We start from the raw sequence: 18,459 nt of genomic DNA, 5'->3' as shown, positions 1-18,459 counted from the left end.
TTTCACATTGCCGAGGAAGGACTGCAAGCAGGGAGCATCTGCTCAGCTTTTTGTCAATGGCTTGTTTTTCATAATTTGCTCTACAGGGTGAATGTTTGGGGAGGGGGAGGTGGCTTTTTATATCTGAGTTTCATCTTAAATTTATTTTTTATGGTAGCTGGGGAAATTGGCTGGGATTTGAAAGTTAATTTCACTGTGAGAAGGTCTAAAGAGGGAGAAACAAAACCATCCCAAGTAAACAGTACTTATGTAACCTTAATAATACACTCAGAAGGACCCTTATGAATCATTATTTGCAGTATTTTAATGACAAAGTAAAAAGAATTTGTTATGGTGTTTTTTAAATGTCGCAGGGGGGTTTAATTTTTCATTTTTTGAAAAAAACCAGCACAATTTTGCTTAGATTTTATTTTGGGGAAAGATAGAAAAGGCATCCAATATTCAGATGATTTTTTGGCACTTTGTCAACAACAACAACAAAAACCTCTGATTTTAAAATAGAGCAGCAGTAGTTTCCTGTTCTTATAGTTTAGCTTTTGTGCATTCAGATGTTGGCTGTATTGCACCTAGCTGGTTTAGTGAGAGACTTAATTGCCTGTAAATGTCTGTGCTTCAAAGGCTACTAAACCTGCTGGGAGTGTTTATACAAGGGTGCTTTTTACACTTTTTTTTGGTGGAAATGTCCTCCAAGAGGGCTGTGGAGGATAATGACTTCGTGATGCCCCGGGAGGACACAGCTGCTGAGGTAGTTTAGGGAACTCAGGAGGAGAAAGCCTCAAACTCCCCCTAATCCCACAAGTGAAAGACAGATCTTACCCCTTGCAATCAAACAAACAAGGATACAATCTCACATGTGTAGATGGAGATGCTGGGCCAGAGTAACCTGTGGACAAGATTTGGATCTTACTAAAAGTGTTTAAAGAAATAGGATTAAAAAAAGATAGTAATAGTGTTTTGCTCTGTAAGTGAGCCCTAAGACAAGGCATTTATAAAGCCACTTTGAAATGGTATTAAATCTGCATCTTTGGTGTAATGAGTTGTCAGGGGAGAGGAAGAGTGAAGCATTAATAAAAATAACTTTCCTGACAGCTCAGTCCCACACCATAGCAAGTATATATATATACATATACATATATACACACACACACATATACACACATATATATGTATGTGTATATATAATTTAAATATTATCACAATATAAATATGTATAACATTTCAAAATGTCAGATGAATGTCACTCAGTTGAACAACTTTGTTGACATGTGCTAACACTGTAACTTTTTTTATAAAAAGCAGCTGATACCAGTTGGTGAGCAAAATGTTAATGCAGGACTGTGGGGACCAGGCAGGTGAGGCCACTTTTGGGGAGCTTTGCTAACCTGGGCTGTCACAGAATAACATGTGTAAAAGGACAAACCACAACAAACTTTGTAGTAGCAGGAAAGTATTTTCATTGCTTGAAAAAAAAAATAAAATTCAAACTTTGTCATCACATTAAAAACATTACATGAGAAGTAATAAACATATTTACACTTCTGTTTTGATTATAAATATACATTATATACAAAATAATGTTATAAAACGTAGAAAGTTCAGTGCTTCTGATTTTTTTTTTTAAATTACTGAAATACTAGGCTTCAAAATAAACTACAAACAGACAAACTAAAACCCATATTATTGATTTCTGAAGGTCATCTTCAAAATGGTCCTACGTGGTCGGAGCAGAAGGTCAGTAGTGGACAATATGAAGGGGTCTTGTCTGCACAGTTCAAGGGAGTAGATGGGCTAGTCCAACAACAGGCTTTACAAGGGCAGGAATATCGCTGTCAGAGAGATAGCACAGTCTGGGTTTCTTCTAAGAGATCTTGTTTCTCCCTCCTCATTCTGCCCCATGCCCTGGTCTCATTCATGAGTGTCACGGCACTTTCCACTGGGGTGTCTGGTATTATTGCTGTAAATATGTATAGAAGAAAGGAGCTCCTGCCCGCCTCTGGTTTCCAGGGACAGACACAGCACATTTTCCATGTAGCAGTAGGTCGGCAAGAAAGAAACAGGATGAGCCTAAAGCCTTCTAACTCTAATCTCCACCTATCTTGGCAGAGGGCATCTCAGTGGGTGCTTCACCACTGGGCATTTAGAACCGGAATGAAGAACAGGAGCTGGAGTTTTGCAACCAGATGGAGAAGTTGGGGGGGGATAAGTGGGTTTTGTCACACTGCTGCTGCTTCTTCAGAAAGTAAAACAGCTGCAATTTTGGGACTATTTGCAGTAAAAGGTGGCACCTAATTCAGAAACACGACATAAACCCCCGAGTTTGTGTCAAAATAGGGCAGGGGGAAGAGAATGAGGAAGGAGAAGAAAAGAAGTAATGTCTATTCACAATCACTGGTAGTGCAAAGGGCATGAAAACAGCTGAGACAGCTCAGCACATAAAGGTTCTAGGAGCTGATTGATTTTAAACGCATTCGTAAGGCTTTATATAGAGCTGGGATCACACCTCCTTCCCTATCAATGGGGACGAGGCAGTACACATTCCTTAGCACAACTTCCACAAAAATCATGTTCCCCATCGTGGCTTGAGACAATCAGTTCTCCAAAGCATCACCAAATGAGATGACATGTAAATTCGGTTTTCTTCTTTCCTCCTCCTCTCACCCCTTACACAGTCTCCAGTACATGCAGCAGGAGAGAGGAGATGCAAATGGATGTGTAGCAGGAAGTATCAACCACCTCTGCCCAGTACTGTTCAGGTAACTGCAAAAAGAGCAGTCAAGTTTCTGTTTGGGCTTGTTAGATTCTCTTGACACATTATAGGCACTTTTAAACCCAGAAAAAATTGAGACCTCATTTATATTGTATCCATTATCTGCATAGCAATGTGTCTTGCTTCGCACCTTCCATGGCAACATCTGTGACAGTTATGTGCCTCCTTATCTACCAGCACCTCCCATAACCAGAGTTCTGGAAAGCCAGGGGTCTGTCCATGAGGAACTGGCCTCAGCATCTTTTAAAACACCAACATTTTTAACCTCTCTCTTCCCTCTGCCTCCCCTTTTCAATAGCAAATAAGATTTCTGGTATCAAACATCAAACAAGGGCAGTAAGAATAAAAAGGTGTATTGCATCTTTCAGTAAATTCACAGTCTGTCCAGTTCACTCAGTTCCATCCTCCGCCTGAGAGCAGCAAGTTGCATGTAATTAAAAACAGTCCAATCCAGTTCTGAATTGTAAACAATGCAGCAGGAACGTCCATCTACTGGCATCACCAAATCTGAGGTGCAAATGGGCCGATCTTCAATCTTATACCTGTCAGGATATAAAATAACACCAGGAATGAGAAGGAATCACAGCATACAGAGTAGTACAGAACTAACAAACTATAATTCAGCTATGTCTAACCAAAGCAATTTAAGCCAAACATTACTGCAGTTTAACTCTTAGTGCTCAATGTTTTCAGCTGGACCCAGGGTCAAAGAATCACCAGCAAAAAAAAAATAGTCATCTGTGTGGCCTCTCTACCTGGTCTGAGAGGGAGAATGCGTACAAACCTGGGTGCTTGACATTAGGGAACTGTAAAAAGTACATAGTATAGTTAAATAGTTTGTGTTTAGAAGCATTAAGCCTGAATGATGTGGAGAGAGATTCTAGGGGTTGTCATTCTGAAAACAGAAACATTTCTGGAGATGCCTGATGTAAATTTGGGAGCCTAGCTTTGGTCAGCAGGATCTCCGAAGATACAGTATTTAGGTCACTTAATGGGAATGAAGAGTCTAGCTGTCATTTGTATCTTTGAATCCTTTCACTTAGTCTTAAACTTTTAATATTGTTGGTTGACTTGTGTTCCAGCTTGCTTTCAAGGGGAAATCTGATATCCACCTTGGAAAGGGAGACTGAATCCTGCAGATCTGACTTCACAGATCACTGCTGTATGGCACAGCAAGCTTCTCTTTCCTACAGGGTGAAAGTAGTCCTAAAGATGGCTACACTGAAGAAGACAGGTATTGGCTACTGTCAAATTGCCTTTAACTTCCACTGAGACCTTTTCCAAAAGGCTGATAATTCTTCAGGAACTGGCTGGTTCCTCAATACCTGCTTTTATGTCTTTAAAGTTCAGTGTTAGGCCTTTCCTTTTTCTGTGTCTCCAACTTTTCAATATAATGTAAAAATCGAGATGCTTTTATCGGTAGCAGCATTAACTTCTGTTAGAGAATATTTAGCTGGACCTTAAACACTAGGAGGTTGAAATTACCTTATAACAGACTTCCTAAATGCCTGTTATGCCTATCCACTAACACATTCCACTACCTTCCATCTTCAGCTAGAAATCAATAGCTTTGCCTGTTTCCACAGAACAAGGATTATCCATTGTAGTCACAGGAAAAAACATGGCTTTACATCAATGGGGCTAAGAACGATTATTATTTCCATTTTTTCTGACCACCTATTTAAGAGGAAATAATCCTACAATGTGCTGAATTTTTATGGGCTGATGTTCTGTGTTTTCATCTATTACTGACTTATCTATGCCCAAAACCTTTGGTTTAATAAAATCAGAGCGGCAAATTTTTTTTATTTTCCCCACTGTATGTTCTGTGTGGGCCACAGAAGAGGAGAGGAAAATGCTGGGAAGCATCACGCTCCCTGGAAATAAAGGAACCTTCTCAGAAACAATACTAAAGGATAATTTACCCTTTCACTTTGTGAATTTATGCCTGTCCACCTCTGTACCTACTTACCTCTGTGGCTATGATGCACTCATTCCTTTCTTCTGTTATCACGAAGACGGACTGGTACATTGAATCCCTCGGAGAGCATATCGCTGATATTCTGCATTCTGGCTTTTCACTAAGGCAGGGCAGAGAAAAAAGAACATTAGCTGACTACTAACAAACCTGACTCTCAAAATCTACCATGAATATGGAGCGGTGGAATGAGATAGCCATGAAGGTGTGGAAGGGAGATACATGGCATCAAGTTTCACATGTTCTGTGTCTGTCGGGATATTACGCTAGAGAAGTGGAAGTAAGGAACAGTGAGAGTCTTCCTATGCTCCTGCCACGTCCAGCCTCACAGCACATTCCTCAGAGCCCTTGGTAACAACCACACCAAGATCCCAGACAAGACCTTCAGCACATGAATCAGAAGACTGATAAGCCACTGAATACCCGCCCTTTTCTCCTTTTGAAAAAGAGTAGTTGTTTTCACTCCACCATTCGTCTCAGTAAGCAGATCATCTTGCCTTCTTACAAAGTGAAATACTTATTTTTAATCACTGTATGCCTTAGCTGTTGTTCCTCCAAGATCTACTGAGGAAGGACTGACACTTCTTACTTTCACCACTGGCCTAGCTACTGCGGGTTCCTTCACAGTGTCCATGCTAACAGCACCCTGCACAAACAGTCAAATTAACTGACTTAGCTAAAGATACCACTTGGTTGTGACACACGTACTCCAGTATGAAGATTCCTGGCTTCAATCTGGTTTGTTTTGTCTATTATCTGCTTGAGGTTTCTTTTTCTCTCTTATGCTCACCTGCCTCTAGACTGATAGGAAGATGAGTGGCTTTAGGAAAGACTATAATAGAAACTGCATTCTCACCTGTGTAGTCGGAGGGGAGACTTCTCTCCTAAACACTTTTCACTTTTGTAATATTTATCTTCTGGTGTCCCTCTACTCGTCAGGTCTTTTACCAGATTGTAGTCCAGTTTATGGTTCTTGGGTTTGTAGTTTGATTTCTCCAGCCCACAGTCCACTTCCAGGTCTTTATTTTTATTGGTGTTTTTCAACTGGGAAGCTGGAATGAGATTGTCCTTCTGGAAGTCAGACAGGTTGTTCATTGTCTCCAGCTCCTGCTCTGGGTGCATCCTCATCTGCCTGATGACCATTGCTATCATGCAGAACAGTATGAGCAAAGCCACCAGCCCCACCCCCATGGATATAGCAATCCAGGGGACTGGTTTAGGAGGAAGTGTGACGGGCACTGAATAAACTGGCAATTCACAGCGGTTGCCCATGAAGCCAGAAGGACAGTAGCAAACAAAGTTGGCACTATAAAGTCCACTGTAGCATGTGCCTCCATTCTCACACGGCCCAGAAGCACATTCATCTCTGGTTTTGATGTCACAGTTCCTGCCACTGTAGCCTGGCATGCATGTGCAGGTGTAATCGTTGATTAGATCATGACAAGTTCCCCCATTGGAACATGGGTTTCTGGCACAATCATTGATGTTTATCTCACATTTCTGACCAGAGAAACCAGCCCGACAGCGGCACACACGAATCTGCCCGAGGTAAAAGCAACTACCATCTGAGGGGAAAAAAAGTAAAACAAAAATTAGTTTGCAATGCACTTCACTCAGAGATCCAGATCTTTCCCCAGTCAGCATGTTATACTACCTCAAGAAGAGAGACGTTATTTTACAAAACAGCCGCATATCTAAAAGTTCATTCTAATTTACCTAATTGTACTACCGTGCATTAAAATTATGCCCCTTCTAAATATGTAATAGAGTTAATTTAATTTAATTCTGACATCTTCCCCATCATATGATAAACCTCATGCATTGTTTTGTTGCACAGAAAATGCCAGTCAAAGTCCCGCCCCAGCAAGAGACTAAAATTAGGGTGGATGTGGAATGCAGCGGGGGAGAGGGACTAATGTTCTAGAGGAAGAGTAGAGGTCAGATTGGATTTCTATCACTTCTGCACTGAAAAGCACAAATGAGTCAGGGTCATGAGATTTTTTGATAAAAAGTCTCACCATTTGCACACGGGTTGCTCGTGCACCTGTCTACTTTTTTTTCACAGTTTGACCCTGTGAAGCCGAAAGGGCAAACGCAAGCATAGCTGGCCCCTTGTTCCTTTTCCAAGCACGTGCCACCGTTGAAGCAAGGAGAATCTATACACGTCAGAGCGCTGTGCTCACAATGAGTGCCATAGTAGCCAGGGGGGCACAGGCAGTGATAACCGTTCTCCATATCCTGCAAAACACAGCATTAAGCCACTGTTATTTAATGGAAACCAATGATAGCTCCCTGCAGTCTTAGTTCTGGTCAGCAGCAAGCGCTGCTCAGTCCCTTCTCATCCACAGCCTGATGTGGCAGAAGCGACATCATCAGAGTAAACACCTGCAGGTCAGACTGTGAGGGACAGAGCTGTGCATCAGCCGTACTCAGTGTACAGCAGTAATCGTGCAGCTACCCACGCAGAGCAGATGCAGTTGTAGGGAGCACGCAGGCAGCTAGACAAAAACACTGCCAACACCACTGCTGTCTAATGGAATCCAGAGGTCTTCCCAGAGCAGAGTGATATGTGTTGACCTCACAGCTGTCATCAGGCCATTCATCCTCAGTGTGAGAACCCCTTTTTATTTCACAAGGGTTTAAGTTGCTTTGGCTTGAATAAGTCCCACCACTTAAATCATTACAAACTGTTTCTTCTTTCCAAGTACTGTATGTCCAAGGCCTTGGCAGAAGGGAGGTAGGGTCTTGTGCTTTAATCTAAAAATTGCATTTGCTTTAATCTAAACATGCATCAGATCCCATTTGATATCTATAATCAATCAGCCTTTACCAATCCCCCTTTGGTAAGAATCCATCATTAGGCTGAAACAGTAAACTACAAGAATCTATAAGTGTGGAATTCTGTTATACAGAAAGTTTCAGCTGATTGCCCCCATATTGTTTGATGCTATCTTCTCATAGCGGAAAGCAAAATTTTCTTTTATTTGCTATTAAAATACAGACTTAGTGCATGTCTCTGTATGAACGGTGGTTTGAGAAGCTTATTTTTAACAGATCTACTCCCTCATCAGCCCTGGATCTTGCCAAGTTCTCATAATGGCTGCCACAGAAACCCAAGGATCAGTTGACTAGTTCTAATCTAGATGATACATCTCCTCCTGTAACAGACTTCCTCCCCTGACACCTCTCGGAAAGGGTTCAGTACGATAGTTGTGAGCGTCAGCAATGAACCTGTGTCCTATCGAATTCCCATTATGTTGTTACAGAACCATCTCTGAAAAGGTACACCAGGGCTTGCTTCACACAAAGGCTTTACATTTAAAATGCCCCTACCGTGCAGCTACCGCCGTTCCTACAGGGATTGCTGTCACACTCGCTGATCTCGTGTTCGCAGTCGACGCCGGTGAAGCCGGGTTTGCACGCACACGTGTAGCTGCCCTGGCCGGTGTTCATGCAAGTTGCTCCATTTTTGCATGGCCTGTGGTGAGTGCAGTAGTTCAGATCTGCAAAGACACCAGGAGTTAGGAGACTATGTCTTTGACAGCTGGGAAAAGATATACATACGAAAAGGCTGTAGCCAAGAAAAAAGACAGAATTTCCAATGAAGCAATTAATTTTGCTATCAATGGGAATACTGGAGATTGTTATCCAGGTTATTATCAGTCATAATCAGATTACCATCTACCACATGAGCTCTGAATTTTCAGAGAGCTGGCAAAAATATAACTTTCTTAGTGTTTTGTATATTCTCCCTTTTTTTGTGGACATAAAACTGTTGCCTGCAATGGGATTTATGTACCAAATTGGAAAAAGTACTTCATAAGCGTGTGTTCTCCGAAACATACACCACAGCACTACGGCCACTTCATGTACAGCATGCTACACACTAAAAGAGCGAGCCCCATCTTTAAAAAGTGTGCTCTGAGGCACATTCTGGAAAGGCGGGGAGGAAAAATAAAAGATGTTTTGGCTTTGAGATTTAAATAAACACTAGAAATCTTTTATTGTTTGTTTGCTCTCTTTTTATGGATGTTAGTAGATTAAACTGTCAAACGCTCTGGCAAGCTTGACAGCTTTATTATTTTTTTTTTCCTTTAAATTTGAGACAGAGATTAAGCATAAGGTAAGTTCATAGGACATAAGAAAAGCTTTATTATCTCTATAAATACTATGGCGTAATTTGAATGCAACTGGTTAATAGATAACTATAAGCAGAAAAAAAAAAAAAAAAATCTGCAACTTTACTTTTCCTGCTTAATTCAGGCTTCACAATCTTAATCCTATAACTGTCCTGGAAACACTTAGCCTGCTTTGAGCACTTGATGATCTCAGTGCCAGCAGTGCATATACGGCCTTGAGGACATGACTGCTCAGCTGGCTACGGTTCAGTGATTGAGTGGGTTGAATAGGTGGAAGTGGTCTGGTGTACCTTAAAATGGAACCTGTACTTTTCATTCTTGCTTACATGATTTTTCTCTCATGCTCCAGACTTATCACATGAGTTAACTTCCTTGTATGCAAAATAAGGAAGGTTCAAATGGTGGTGTTTACTGCTGCTCAAAACTGTTTAGTAAATTGTTATATTTCTAAAAGGAAAAAGTTAAATTTCGTTTGAGCAGGCAGAAAACTTGTCTGTTCAACCAGATTGTTAGGTCTTTCTCCAAGAGAAACTTCTTCTGCAAGAGAAAAACTGCAGCTGCCAAAAAAGTTTCCTTGTTTTCAAACAAAATTACTACAAGAACTGGTATGTAAGGCTGCAGTGCTACAAACTTATGCCTGTGAAGATGTACCTTGGGGAAATTTAACTCCAGCTCCAGTGGGTCAGATTCCTTAATGCAGTACTAAGGAGTACCCAACCTAGAGCTGTAAGTGCAAGCTTCAGAACTAACCTTGATCACAGAAGAGGCCACCCCATCCTTCATCACATATGCACTGCCACTGTGTTTTACAAGTCCCGTGGCGGCAGCCTATGTGGGGAATGCATTCATCACAGTAGCGGCCTTGCCAACCGGGACGGCAGCTAAAAGAAAAGTCCAATTACAACATTAATGACATGGAGAAGAGTTGAAGTTTCTGTTACAAGGTGACATTTTAACTGATGTTCAGACTGCAATTGCCATCTACTCACATGCACTCTCCAGGCTTGTTGCAATATCCATTCTGTTCGGTACATCCAGCCAGACAGATGGCTGTGAAGAGAACATAAAAAAGCATAAATGTTTAGGTAAATACACATGGCGCTACAGAAGACACTTTTAAAGGATAAAAAGCTTTAAAAAACACTTAAAAAAAAAAAAGATTTTTACACTTTCAAACTTTGTTTTAAAACTTCTTGGTACAGGGAGTTCTGGAGCAGGAGGAAGTGAGTAAGGGAGCGCCAACACTTGTTAAGTTGTCCTTTAGTTTTTCTGTTTATGCAACAAACATGAACTCTTGCAACTCTTGCTAGAAAAGCAGCAAGAGAAAGTGGCTTTGGCTTGTCCTGATGAAGGGCTGAAAAAACCCAATGGTACCCTGAGCTCAAAGTAAAGGTTCCCACTACTATACGGCAACACCTGTCTCATGTCCTCTGGCTGCAGGAATGGTTGGCTGGTGGCAGACTTTGTGTGAGCAAGCTGCTACCCTTTTACCTTGCAGCAGCTACTGCTATTCAGGGCTATCAGCCAAGGTCCCTTTCCTGCCAGCTCGCTCTTCGCTGCTAAGGCTCGAAGAGGTGCAGCACGGCGTTGGGGTGGTTGCAGCCAAAGGGGACAAAGTCCTCAGCGCACAGCTTTTCCTCTCCAGACAGGGAGTGGAGAGGTCGGCATGAAAGCACGGCCCGGCCCACGGGAGGCCTCCGTGAGCTTTGGAGCCGCGGCCGCGTGTGCCCCCCGCCCCACCCCGCTGCCCGCGGCACTCACGCTCGGTGCAGTACTCGCCGGCCCAGCCGGGCAGGCAGGCCAGGCTCCCGTCCGCCGCACACACGTAGTGCCCGAAGCGGTCGTCGCGGCGCTTGCAGAGGCGGGAGCAGCTCTCGCCGTAGTAGTTCTCGCTGCAGACCACGCGGTAGGAGTAGCGCAGCTGGGTCTGCGGGCCCTGATGCACGTCCTGCGACCAGTCCTCGCCCACCGACAGCGACCGCTGGATGGACACCTGGCTGATGAGCCACTCCTCCGGGGGCGGCCGGGAGCCTGCGGGACAGCGGGCGAGGGTCAGCGGCTCGCAGCCCGCAAATCCGGGCCAGCGGAGCGGGACACCCCGCTCGCACATATGTATACACACACACACACACACACACACGCATCCACACGTACACACATATACACGTACACGGGCACGCGTGTGGATATTGCTGCATGCAAGGGTACAAAAAGGTGGCCACCAGGGTGTGCGAACCCGGGCCAAAGGGACTCGGCCGAGGGGCCTGTGAAAGGAGGGCTGCTGTGAAATATCCTTTTCCTCTCCTCTCAGAAAAACATCCCAAAGCCATTATTCCTTTCCAAAGGGCGGAATTCGAGCAAGGTGTAAAATACAGGAAAAGGCGGACGGGGCTTGCTGGCAGGCTCCCGGCTTTCTCACCGCAGCCCGCCTCGCTTTCCCACGCCAAAAATAAACCGGAGGAAACGCAATTGTGTTGGAGATTAGGCCGGGGCAGAATCAAAGCGGCCCCTGATGGATATCGTTGGGGGACCGGCTCCTGATGGCGGGATAAAGCCGGGCCCGGAGTTATGGTATAAACAGCTGAGCCGGGGGGGGCCCTCGGGGCCGGGGTAGGCGCGGGACGGGCCTGAGGGAGCTCCCGCCGCGCGGGCGCCCCCTGCCGGCGGCGCGCGCACTATTCACCTTCCGGCAGGTAATTGTCGGGCGCGTGCCAGGCCTGGATGATCAGGGAGAAGGTTCCCTGCGGGAGAGAAAGCAGCGTCAGCCCCGCAGCCCTCCGCGCCCGGCCCTGCCCTGCCCTGCCCTGCCCCGCGTTTGCTGCACGCTTCCCTCCCTCCTACAGACCAAAGATACACATCCCCACCTCCAAGCCCCCCAGCCCCTTGCTTTATTTCTCTTAATAACATTGGTTATCCCAAGTGCTTCTAATCTGGATGAGCTTTTTCACTGCGCCCTATTTTATTTATTTTATTTTTTTTTTTTTTAAAGGAAGTTATGGAAATAAGTCTAAAGGCAAAAGTAGTTTGTTTACATTACAGGTTATCAGCCCGCCGCGGTTAGCCTGCTCCTGCCACCCTCCTGCCCCACCATCGCAATCGGGTTTAAAGTAGAGTCTCACCGGCCACGTGAAGTTAAAGGGCAGCTTAATGGGGCTGTCAAATATCTCCGTATCCTTGATGCTGAAGGAGTTTATTCCCAGAACCGGGGTGATGATGCTGCCGAAAGTGCAGGAGCCCGGGGAAACCACTGCCTGAAAATGCTTCAAACAAACGCGAAAGAAGGTCCTGCAGTGGGGGGAGCAGGGCTTCCCGCTGGCCAGAGACCCGTGGCTATTCACGAATTCGTGTAGCTCCAGCTGGAAGACGCCGGAGCCGGACACCCTCTGCACAAAGGGGAGACACACAAAATAGCCAAATCAGACCTTACCCGGCTTTGCCATGCAAACTTGCTTCCATCACCCACTTTACATTTCGCGAACCCTTTTTTTTTTTTTTTTTTTTTTTTTTCGTGTGCGATTACCTGCTGCAAAATCGTTAACAGAAACGTCAAGCCAAAGATGCGCAAGGCTGTCATCCTTGTGTTATTCGAGCTTCCAGTTCTTAGTGGGTTTAGTTTTCCTTCTGTATTCCTCAAATGGACCAAGCAAGCGCTTCTTCGGTCGAGGGAGAAAAGAGAGGCGTCACGGCGATTCTCCTGGAGCAACCTGCTCTTCCAAATATTCCCCGAGCACCAGCAGAAATCGGAAGGTAAAATCCAGGTGTCGATCCGTCCTCTTCTGGGAATTAATCCTGCAGCCAGCCGCCGACCTCTGATCGCTGTCGTCGCCTTTATAAACTCCAAAGCCGGGTGGGTTTGGTGAGAGACGCGGAGGGGAGTGCTTAGTGTGGAACCGCTCCTCCTTTAACCGGTGCTAACAGCGCTCAGTAAATGGAAAACTTGCTTCGCTTCGAGCTGTTTATATAGTTGCCTCGCATCCTCACAAGCTCATTATGTAAACTGTCAGTCAGACTCACGGGCGATCCCTCCCCTTTTCCATCTTTCCTTTCTGGAAAAAAGAACCAAATGTTGCGGAGAGCCCTCATATCCCGAATTAATACCCTGCTGCCGCCGCCGCCGCCGCCGCTGCCGCGCTGCCCGCCGAGGAGCCGAGCTGATTACGAACGAGCCGAGCATCTGTTGAGATATTTACGGCGCTCACACTGCGAGAGAGAGTTCCCTCGAAAATCAGACGCCTCTCCGCAGGGCAGCTTTCTACGGCGGCCGAACAATAGAGGATGAAATGTTTCAAAAATACGCTTATTAGCTAGTTAGCTAGTTAGTTAGTTCCCCGTTGGCCTCCACCCCACCACTCCACGCGTGTCCCCCCTCCCCGGGCGGCGGGACGGGGCGGCGCGGTGCCCTGCAGCCCGGCGGGGGCTGGCCCCGGCTAGAAACCAAAAGTAAAAGGGTGTTTGCCCGGCAGGCGGGCACCCGGGGCGCAGCGCCCAGCTCTGGGGCGGCCGTGCCTCAGGCCCGGCCCCGCTGCTGACCCCGGCTAAGGGAGCCCACCGAGGAAAGGGTGCGCGATGGCAGGGGAGGCGGGCACGGCGGGGATCGACGGGCGCTCGGCCGCCCTTCCGAATTCGGCGGCGAACGAGCGCTCCTGCGAGGTGGCCGAGGTCGACAGCAGGGACGGAACTGGGTTTTCCCGAGCCTGCCCCGGCTCCCAGAAACACGGGCAAGGGGAAAACTCGGGCGCCTGCAGGCAAGCGGGGCGGGAGCGGGGCCGCGGGCCGTGTCTGGCCGCGGCCGGGTTGCGGTCTGGCGTGTGCCATAAAGCCCTTGGCCTGATTGCAGCGTGCGCTTATTGTTGGGTCGCGTGTCCCTCATTAAAGCCAAGCACAGAGAAGGCCTTTCATGTGGCTTTTTATTTCAGCTTGTTAAATGGATGGGAGGCCGGAGGGGGGGAGGGAAGGAGGGAGGGAGAGATAAACCCTCAGCTGTATGGTAATGAGGTGTTGCCACCTTTCTGCCAGCGCCCGGCGCGCCAGGCTGCGGGCCTCCTCGGCGTGGGTCACCCGGGGAGCAACGCGGGGAGCAGAGCGCTGCCGGTCCCCTTCCGCCCTTCTGCTCTCCCGAAGGGTCTGTCCTCGCAGCGTTACTTCCCCGCTCCCAGTTCTTTGGGGGGGGGGGATAAGGAAAGCCGGGGGTCTGGATCATTTGGAAGCGAGGCAGCATGGGGAGGGCACCCTCCAGCCAAACTTCCCAGCCCGTCGCGCTCCTTCGTACAGTAAAGCGGCTGCTCTCCCTGGAGACCGGCCTTGGGCCAGGATGTGGTCGGGGTCCAAACGCCCGAGGTGTCACCGGCAGGGCCGGGAGGGAGAATGGGTAACACGACACGGCTTCGCAGAGAAAGCGTGGGGGAAAGCCACGGGTACCGCCGCCGTGGATTGGTTTGGGCAGAGTCACAGGCTAGAAAACGGGGTCGCCGGCAAAAGAGGATTAGAACTTCTCCCCGTCCCCTCTTGCGCCTGTGAAAGCCGAAGCCGGGAGGAACAAACTCTGGCAATGTCGGAGGGCTGCACCCGAGGCCGGGCACCCTTGGCTTGGCTCCGTCCCGAGCAGCCCGGCTGTCGCCTGGGGTACGTGTTTGTGCGGACGGGAGCCGTGTCCGTGGTGGAGATAAACCGCGAGGCAAAGAGGCACAGGCGAGGAGCTCTTTTGTCTCGGCCTCGTAAACAAGTGGGAAGGAGGAATGTGTCGCCGCTGATGAACTCGGAATTTTGCAGCGATCCACCCGGCCAGATCCCGGCTTTACCAGCAGCAGCGTCAACTGTCAAAATCAAATCTGATGCTAATAGCTTCGGTACTAAATAAAATGAGAGGCCAGATAACATCAGTGCTTGATAAATGGTAATGAGTGTCTAACCTAGGGGAACAGAAGGGCTGTGGGGCTCTTTAATTCAGTATTGAAAGGCTAGCTGGGTACTGCAGGCTCTAGCAGATGTTAGTATGTGTGTGTTTTGATTTTTGACTTGTATTGGACGTTTATTAGGCTAACCAGAGCCACCCCACGCATGGCCACTTGGTCCAGGCACCATCTGGCACAAGCAGGGCGGCGTGCAAGAATAGGGCCTTGCTTTGGTGCTGAGGATCCACAGGCAGCATCTACCATATGGACCCGGAGCTAATGTAGGTTAAAGCAAGGCAAGCTCATCTCTGCTTTTCACAGCTCCGCCAAAGCTCTCTGCCATCCTGGCGGAGTGCACCTTGGCGGCTGGGGAAGAGCTGCCACCTCTGCCATCCCCTCGAAAGGGGTGCAAGCCCCCCAAGCACTCCACAGCCCGCTCAACCGCCCTTGGGTGGTCACTGCTTTTCCAGTCAAGCTTTGCACCTAGCTTTGCGTATTCCCGGCAGGAGCACACGTCGTTCCAGCTCCCCCCACGTGTCGTGCCCCCCAAAACCAAATATTTTCAGAAGATCGAGTGAGTGGTGCAAAACAGACGCTAAATCCTCCTCGAAACTCCAGACCATTATTTTGATTGCAGCTATAAAAAGAGTTCGTAATAAAATAATAACAGGGGAATATAATAAACCACCTGCTGCATGTTGACACACACGCACAGGGAGTTCAGATAAAATAAAAAAAAAAAAAAAAAAAGTTCCACTAATAGCATCAAACAGCTGAGCCTGAAAGTCGGCCGAGAGCAGATTAGAAGCACAACTCCGGCAAACTCTTTTCTGTGCCCAACACGCCATCCTGAGTCACTTGGAGATCCACGGCCCAGCCACCTCCCCTAAAATCCTCGGCTCAGTTCGAGGGGTACCTGTCCTCGGGACGTGGGCAAAGCCTGCAGAGCCCCCGGTTTTATCAAGCTGGGATGCTCACAGCCCCTCTTGGGATGCTGTGCACTGACCGCACCGGACGTACCCGGTGGTGATGCTTCCCCGTCCTTTCCACCCCGCTCCTTCTCTCTCCAGCTCACTTACTCGAGGTCAGGGCGCTTTCTTCCCCTCTTTCGCGCCCCATTTGCTGCCGATTTATCTCCAGGCTGCCCGGCTCAGCATACGCGTGGCCGGGCCAAACGCATCTCGCTAACGAGACAACGTTAATTAATTCCAGGCGGGTGAAAGTTGCCAGCCTGCCCAAGCCATCCCTCCCCCCGAGCCCTCGTGCCAGGCTGCCCTCCTCCGTTCCCGGGGGGACGTCCAGCGCTCCCCCACCCGCGGGATGTGCCCGAGCCCCCCCGCCCCCGGCCGCCCGTGTCCTGCTGCTCTCAGCCTGCCAAGCCCCGGCAAAGGGGCCGCGCAGGGCTCGCTATCGCCCGCACAGACGCAGCCAGCAGCACCTGCATCGCGACCATCAGCTCCGCTTTTCTTTTTTTCTGAAGGCTCCATGCTTTCTAATCTGCCCACCACCCACGGAGGAAAACTCCCGCCGAGAGTGGGTCTGGGCGTAAGCGGCTCCCGGGAATGTTGTTGCCACCATGCGCTTTCTGCGTGGCTTCTGCTGGGCTGCTTTTCAGGTCCTGAAGATACGGAGCACCCGTACCTAGGGCCGCGCCAGGACCTGCGTGATGCTCCGGTTCCACACGGGGTTTTTGGAATGGGACGTCCGGGTTTTTGGCATGGAATGGGCCCGAAGCTGTCCCTCCCTCCCTTGTGTCCCAGGTGTCCCAGCCTGTCCCCTAAAGCAACATGAAGCCACAGCCGGGCTGGCCTGGCTTCCCGGCCGGGTCAAGCTTAGCTGGGGGTGTCCTGTGTCTTCCCCTTTCCCCTAACCCGGGGGACCCTTCCCCGTGCCCGGGAGCGGTGCGGATGCCCGAGGGCTCACGCCCCTCCCCTGCCCTCAGCGCCAGCCGCTGCCCACCCACCTCCTCTTCTCCGCACTCATTTGGGAGCGGGGCGGGGAGCAGCGCACTCGTGCCTTGGAGCCCTTTAGTCACATTTCCCCGGGAGCCGAGCCGGAGCCGACCCCCTCACCCCCAGGGTCGTTGCCTGCGGGGCGCCCAGAAACCCCTCCCAATTCCAGAGCCCCGCAGGCTGTCCTACACTTCTTCAAATTTATCATAACAATTTTGTCGGCCAGTGCAGCATCCCCAGCGCAGCATCCCCAGCGCAGCATCCCCAGCGCCTGCAGGAGCGCGGTGCGGTGTTTTACTGTGCACCTTGCGCGCTTTTCTCGGGAGCGTTCCTGCTTCCTGGCTCTGCGGTTTGTTTCGGGGCTGGCCTCGCTGGTCGCCTTTTTGATCACGGAGTGAGTTTGATCTCTCAGTCAGTGACTCGCCCATTTATTCAGTGCTCGTCAGCCCCTCCATGCGCACAGCCCCGCTTTTTTGAGACGGATTCCCCGATGGCTTAAAAACCCCTTAGCTAGAAAGTTGCGCATCGATTCAGGGCTGACACACCCCGAGAGCCTCTAAGAAAAAAAAAAAAAAAAAGGAGAAAAGAAGAAGGGGAAAAAAAAAAAATCCCCCTTGCTTGTTTTGTTTCTGCCTAAATGCCCGTAGCGTGGAGCATCCCTCCAGGGAGCGCCGCTCGGAGGGGTGTTAATGTGGTCGATTTGGGGTACAAATGTTTGGAAATGTTTCCCGATTCGCACAGAAGGAGGGGGGATTTGCAAACTGTTGCTGCCACATGGCCCCTCCAGCCTGCCCATTCTCATTGTAATGAGGCCGGCGCGTGCCTCATCTGCCGCGGGGCGCTGCCACGGGCGGCCCGGACACGCCGCGCCGCAGCGGGGGCGGGCGGTACCGGCACGCAGCGCCCGGCAGCGCGGGGCCGGCCCGGGAGCCGGGGGAGCCCGCGGCAGCCGCCGCCGGCGGGCCCGGCCACGGCCGGACTGCGCTCCCCGCTGCCCGCTCACCCCGCGCCCAGCCCCGTGAAAAAAAAGCACATTTCTGTTAAAGGCTGTAACGATCACCATTGAGTCTCTCGCTACAAATCGATGGCTTCTTTTCCATACAAATGCCTGCTTATGCCTTTATGTTCTCCATCTGTTTGTAGCTAACACCTGCCATTCAATAAATCGATTTGGCCATTTAATGTAACAGCTTCCCGGGACATTTTTTCATGCCAGATGCCACAGCAGCTCCAAACCTCTACCCCAGCCCAGCACGGGGCTGTGCCTTGGCAGAAACCTGCTGCTGGGGTGTGGAGCAAAGTTGAAAAGTAAAGAAAATATTTAAAAGTCCTTTTAAAACTTTATTAAAAAAAAAAAAAAAAACCCAAAAACAAACCACTAGCCCCACTGATTTCACCCTTTTTCTGTAATGCTGTGGTTTCTGTGTGCCTGGGGAAGTGGCATCTGGTCCTCGCTACCGGTGGTAGGTGTAGGAGTGGTGCTGGGATTCCTGTGGGTCACAGGCATCAGGGCAGTTTGTGACATTTTTGGTTCCCTTTTATTTTACTCACCAATAGATACTTCGCATGTTTTAGGGAATTTCATGTTTTAAGGACGCAAAGACACGGCCTGCAGATTATCACTCCCTGACATGGGGCAAGTTTCCTTACAGGGACTTGTGGGATGAGAGAGCCCAACATTCTACTTGTTTCAGGGGGTTGCCCCTCTTTGAGAGGCCACTTTGATGGGTGC

General features: G+C 48.8%; 1 protein-coding gene across 4 annotated transcripts; it reads right to left on the bottom strand.

Moving 5' to 3' along the window:
* Positions 1-1,430: 1,430 nt before the first annotated feature.
* Positions 1,431-13,777, bottom strand: DLL4 (delta like canonical Notch ligand 4). Of its 4 annotated transcripts, none has more exons than XM_086892819.1 (12): positions 13,434-13,777; positions 12,405-12,930; positions 12,004-12,267; positions 11,568-11,625; positions 10,646-10,915; positions 9,874-9,934; positions 9,635-9,765; positions 8,079-8,248; positions 6,764-6,983; positions 5,602-6,310; positions 4,740-4,848; positions 1,431-3,309 (listed from the first exon to the last, which is right to left on the bottom strand). In XM_086892819.1, the coding sequence occupies exons 2-12, from the start codon at positions 12,456-12,458 to the stop codon at positions 3,304-3,306; spliced, it is 2,052 nt and encodes a 683-aa protein (XP_086748945.1). In that variant the 5' UTR covers positions 12,459-12,930; positions 13,434-13,777; the 3' UTR covers positions 1,431-3,303. The 4 variants fall into 4 exon arrangements, with proteins under 4 accessions (XP_086748945.1, XP_086748944.1, XP_086748946.1 ...); XM_086892818.1 differs by having other exon boundaries at positions 12,405-13,136; positions 13,434-13,767; XM_086892817.1 differs by lacking the exons at positions 1,431-3,309; positions 13,434-13,777 and having other exon boundaries at positions 4,695-4,848; positions 12,405-12,920.
* Positions 13,778-18,459: the final 4,682 nt, after the last annotated feature.

Source organism: Cyanistes caeruleus, chromosome 6 (assembly GCF_971803275.1).
Source record: "Cyanistes caeruleus chromosome 6, bCyaCae1.hap1.1, whole genome shotgun sequence".
Classification (NCBI taxonomy): domain Eukaryota; kingdom Metazoa; phylum Chordata; class Aves; order Passeriformes; family Paridae; genus Cyanistes; species Cyanistes caeruleus.
This window is presented reverse-complemented; position numbering and strand designations above follow the sequence as displayed.

Excerpts from the sequence above, each read along its gene's own strand:
- DLL4 (XM_086892817.1), bottom strand. The coding sequence starts at position 12,458 with ATGACAGCCTTGCGCATCTTTGGCTTGACGTTTCTGTTAACGATTTTG. Across the intron at positions 8,249-9,634 it reads TGGCCTCTTCTGTGATCAAG|ATCTGAACTACTGCACTCAC; the intron begins GTTAGTTCTGAA and ends GTGTCTTTGCAG. Across the intron at positions 6,984-8,078 it reads GGAACGGCGGTAGCTGCACG|GATATGGAGAACGGTTATCA; the intron begins GTAGGGGCATTT and ends TGTGTTTTGCAG.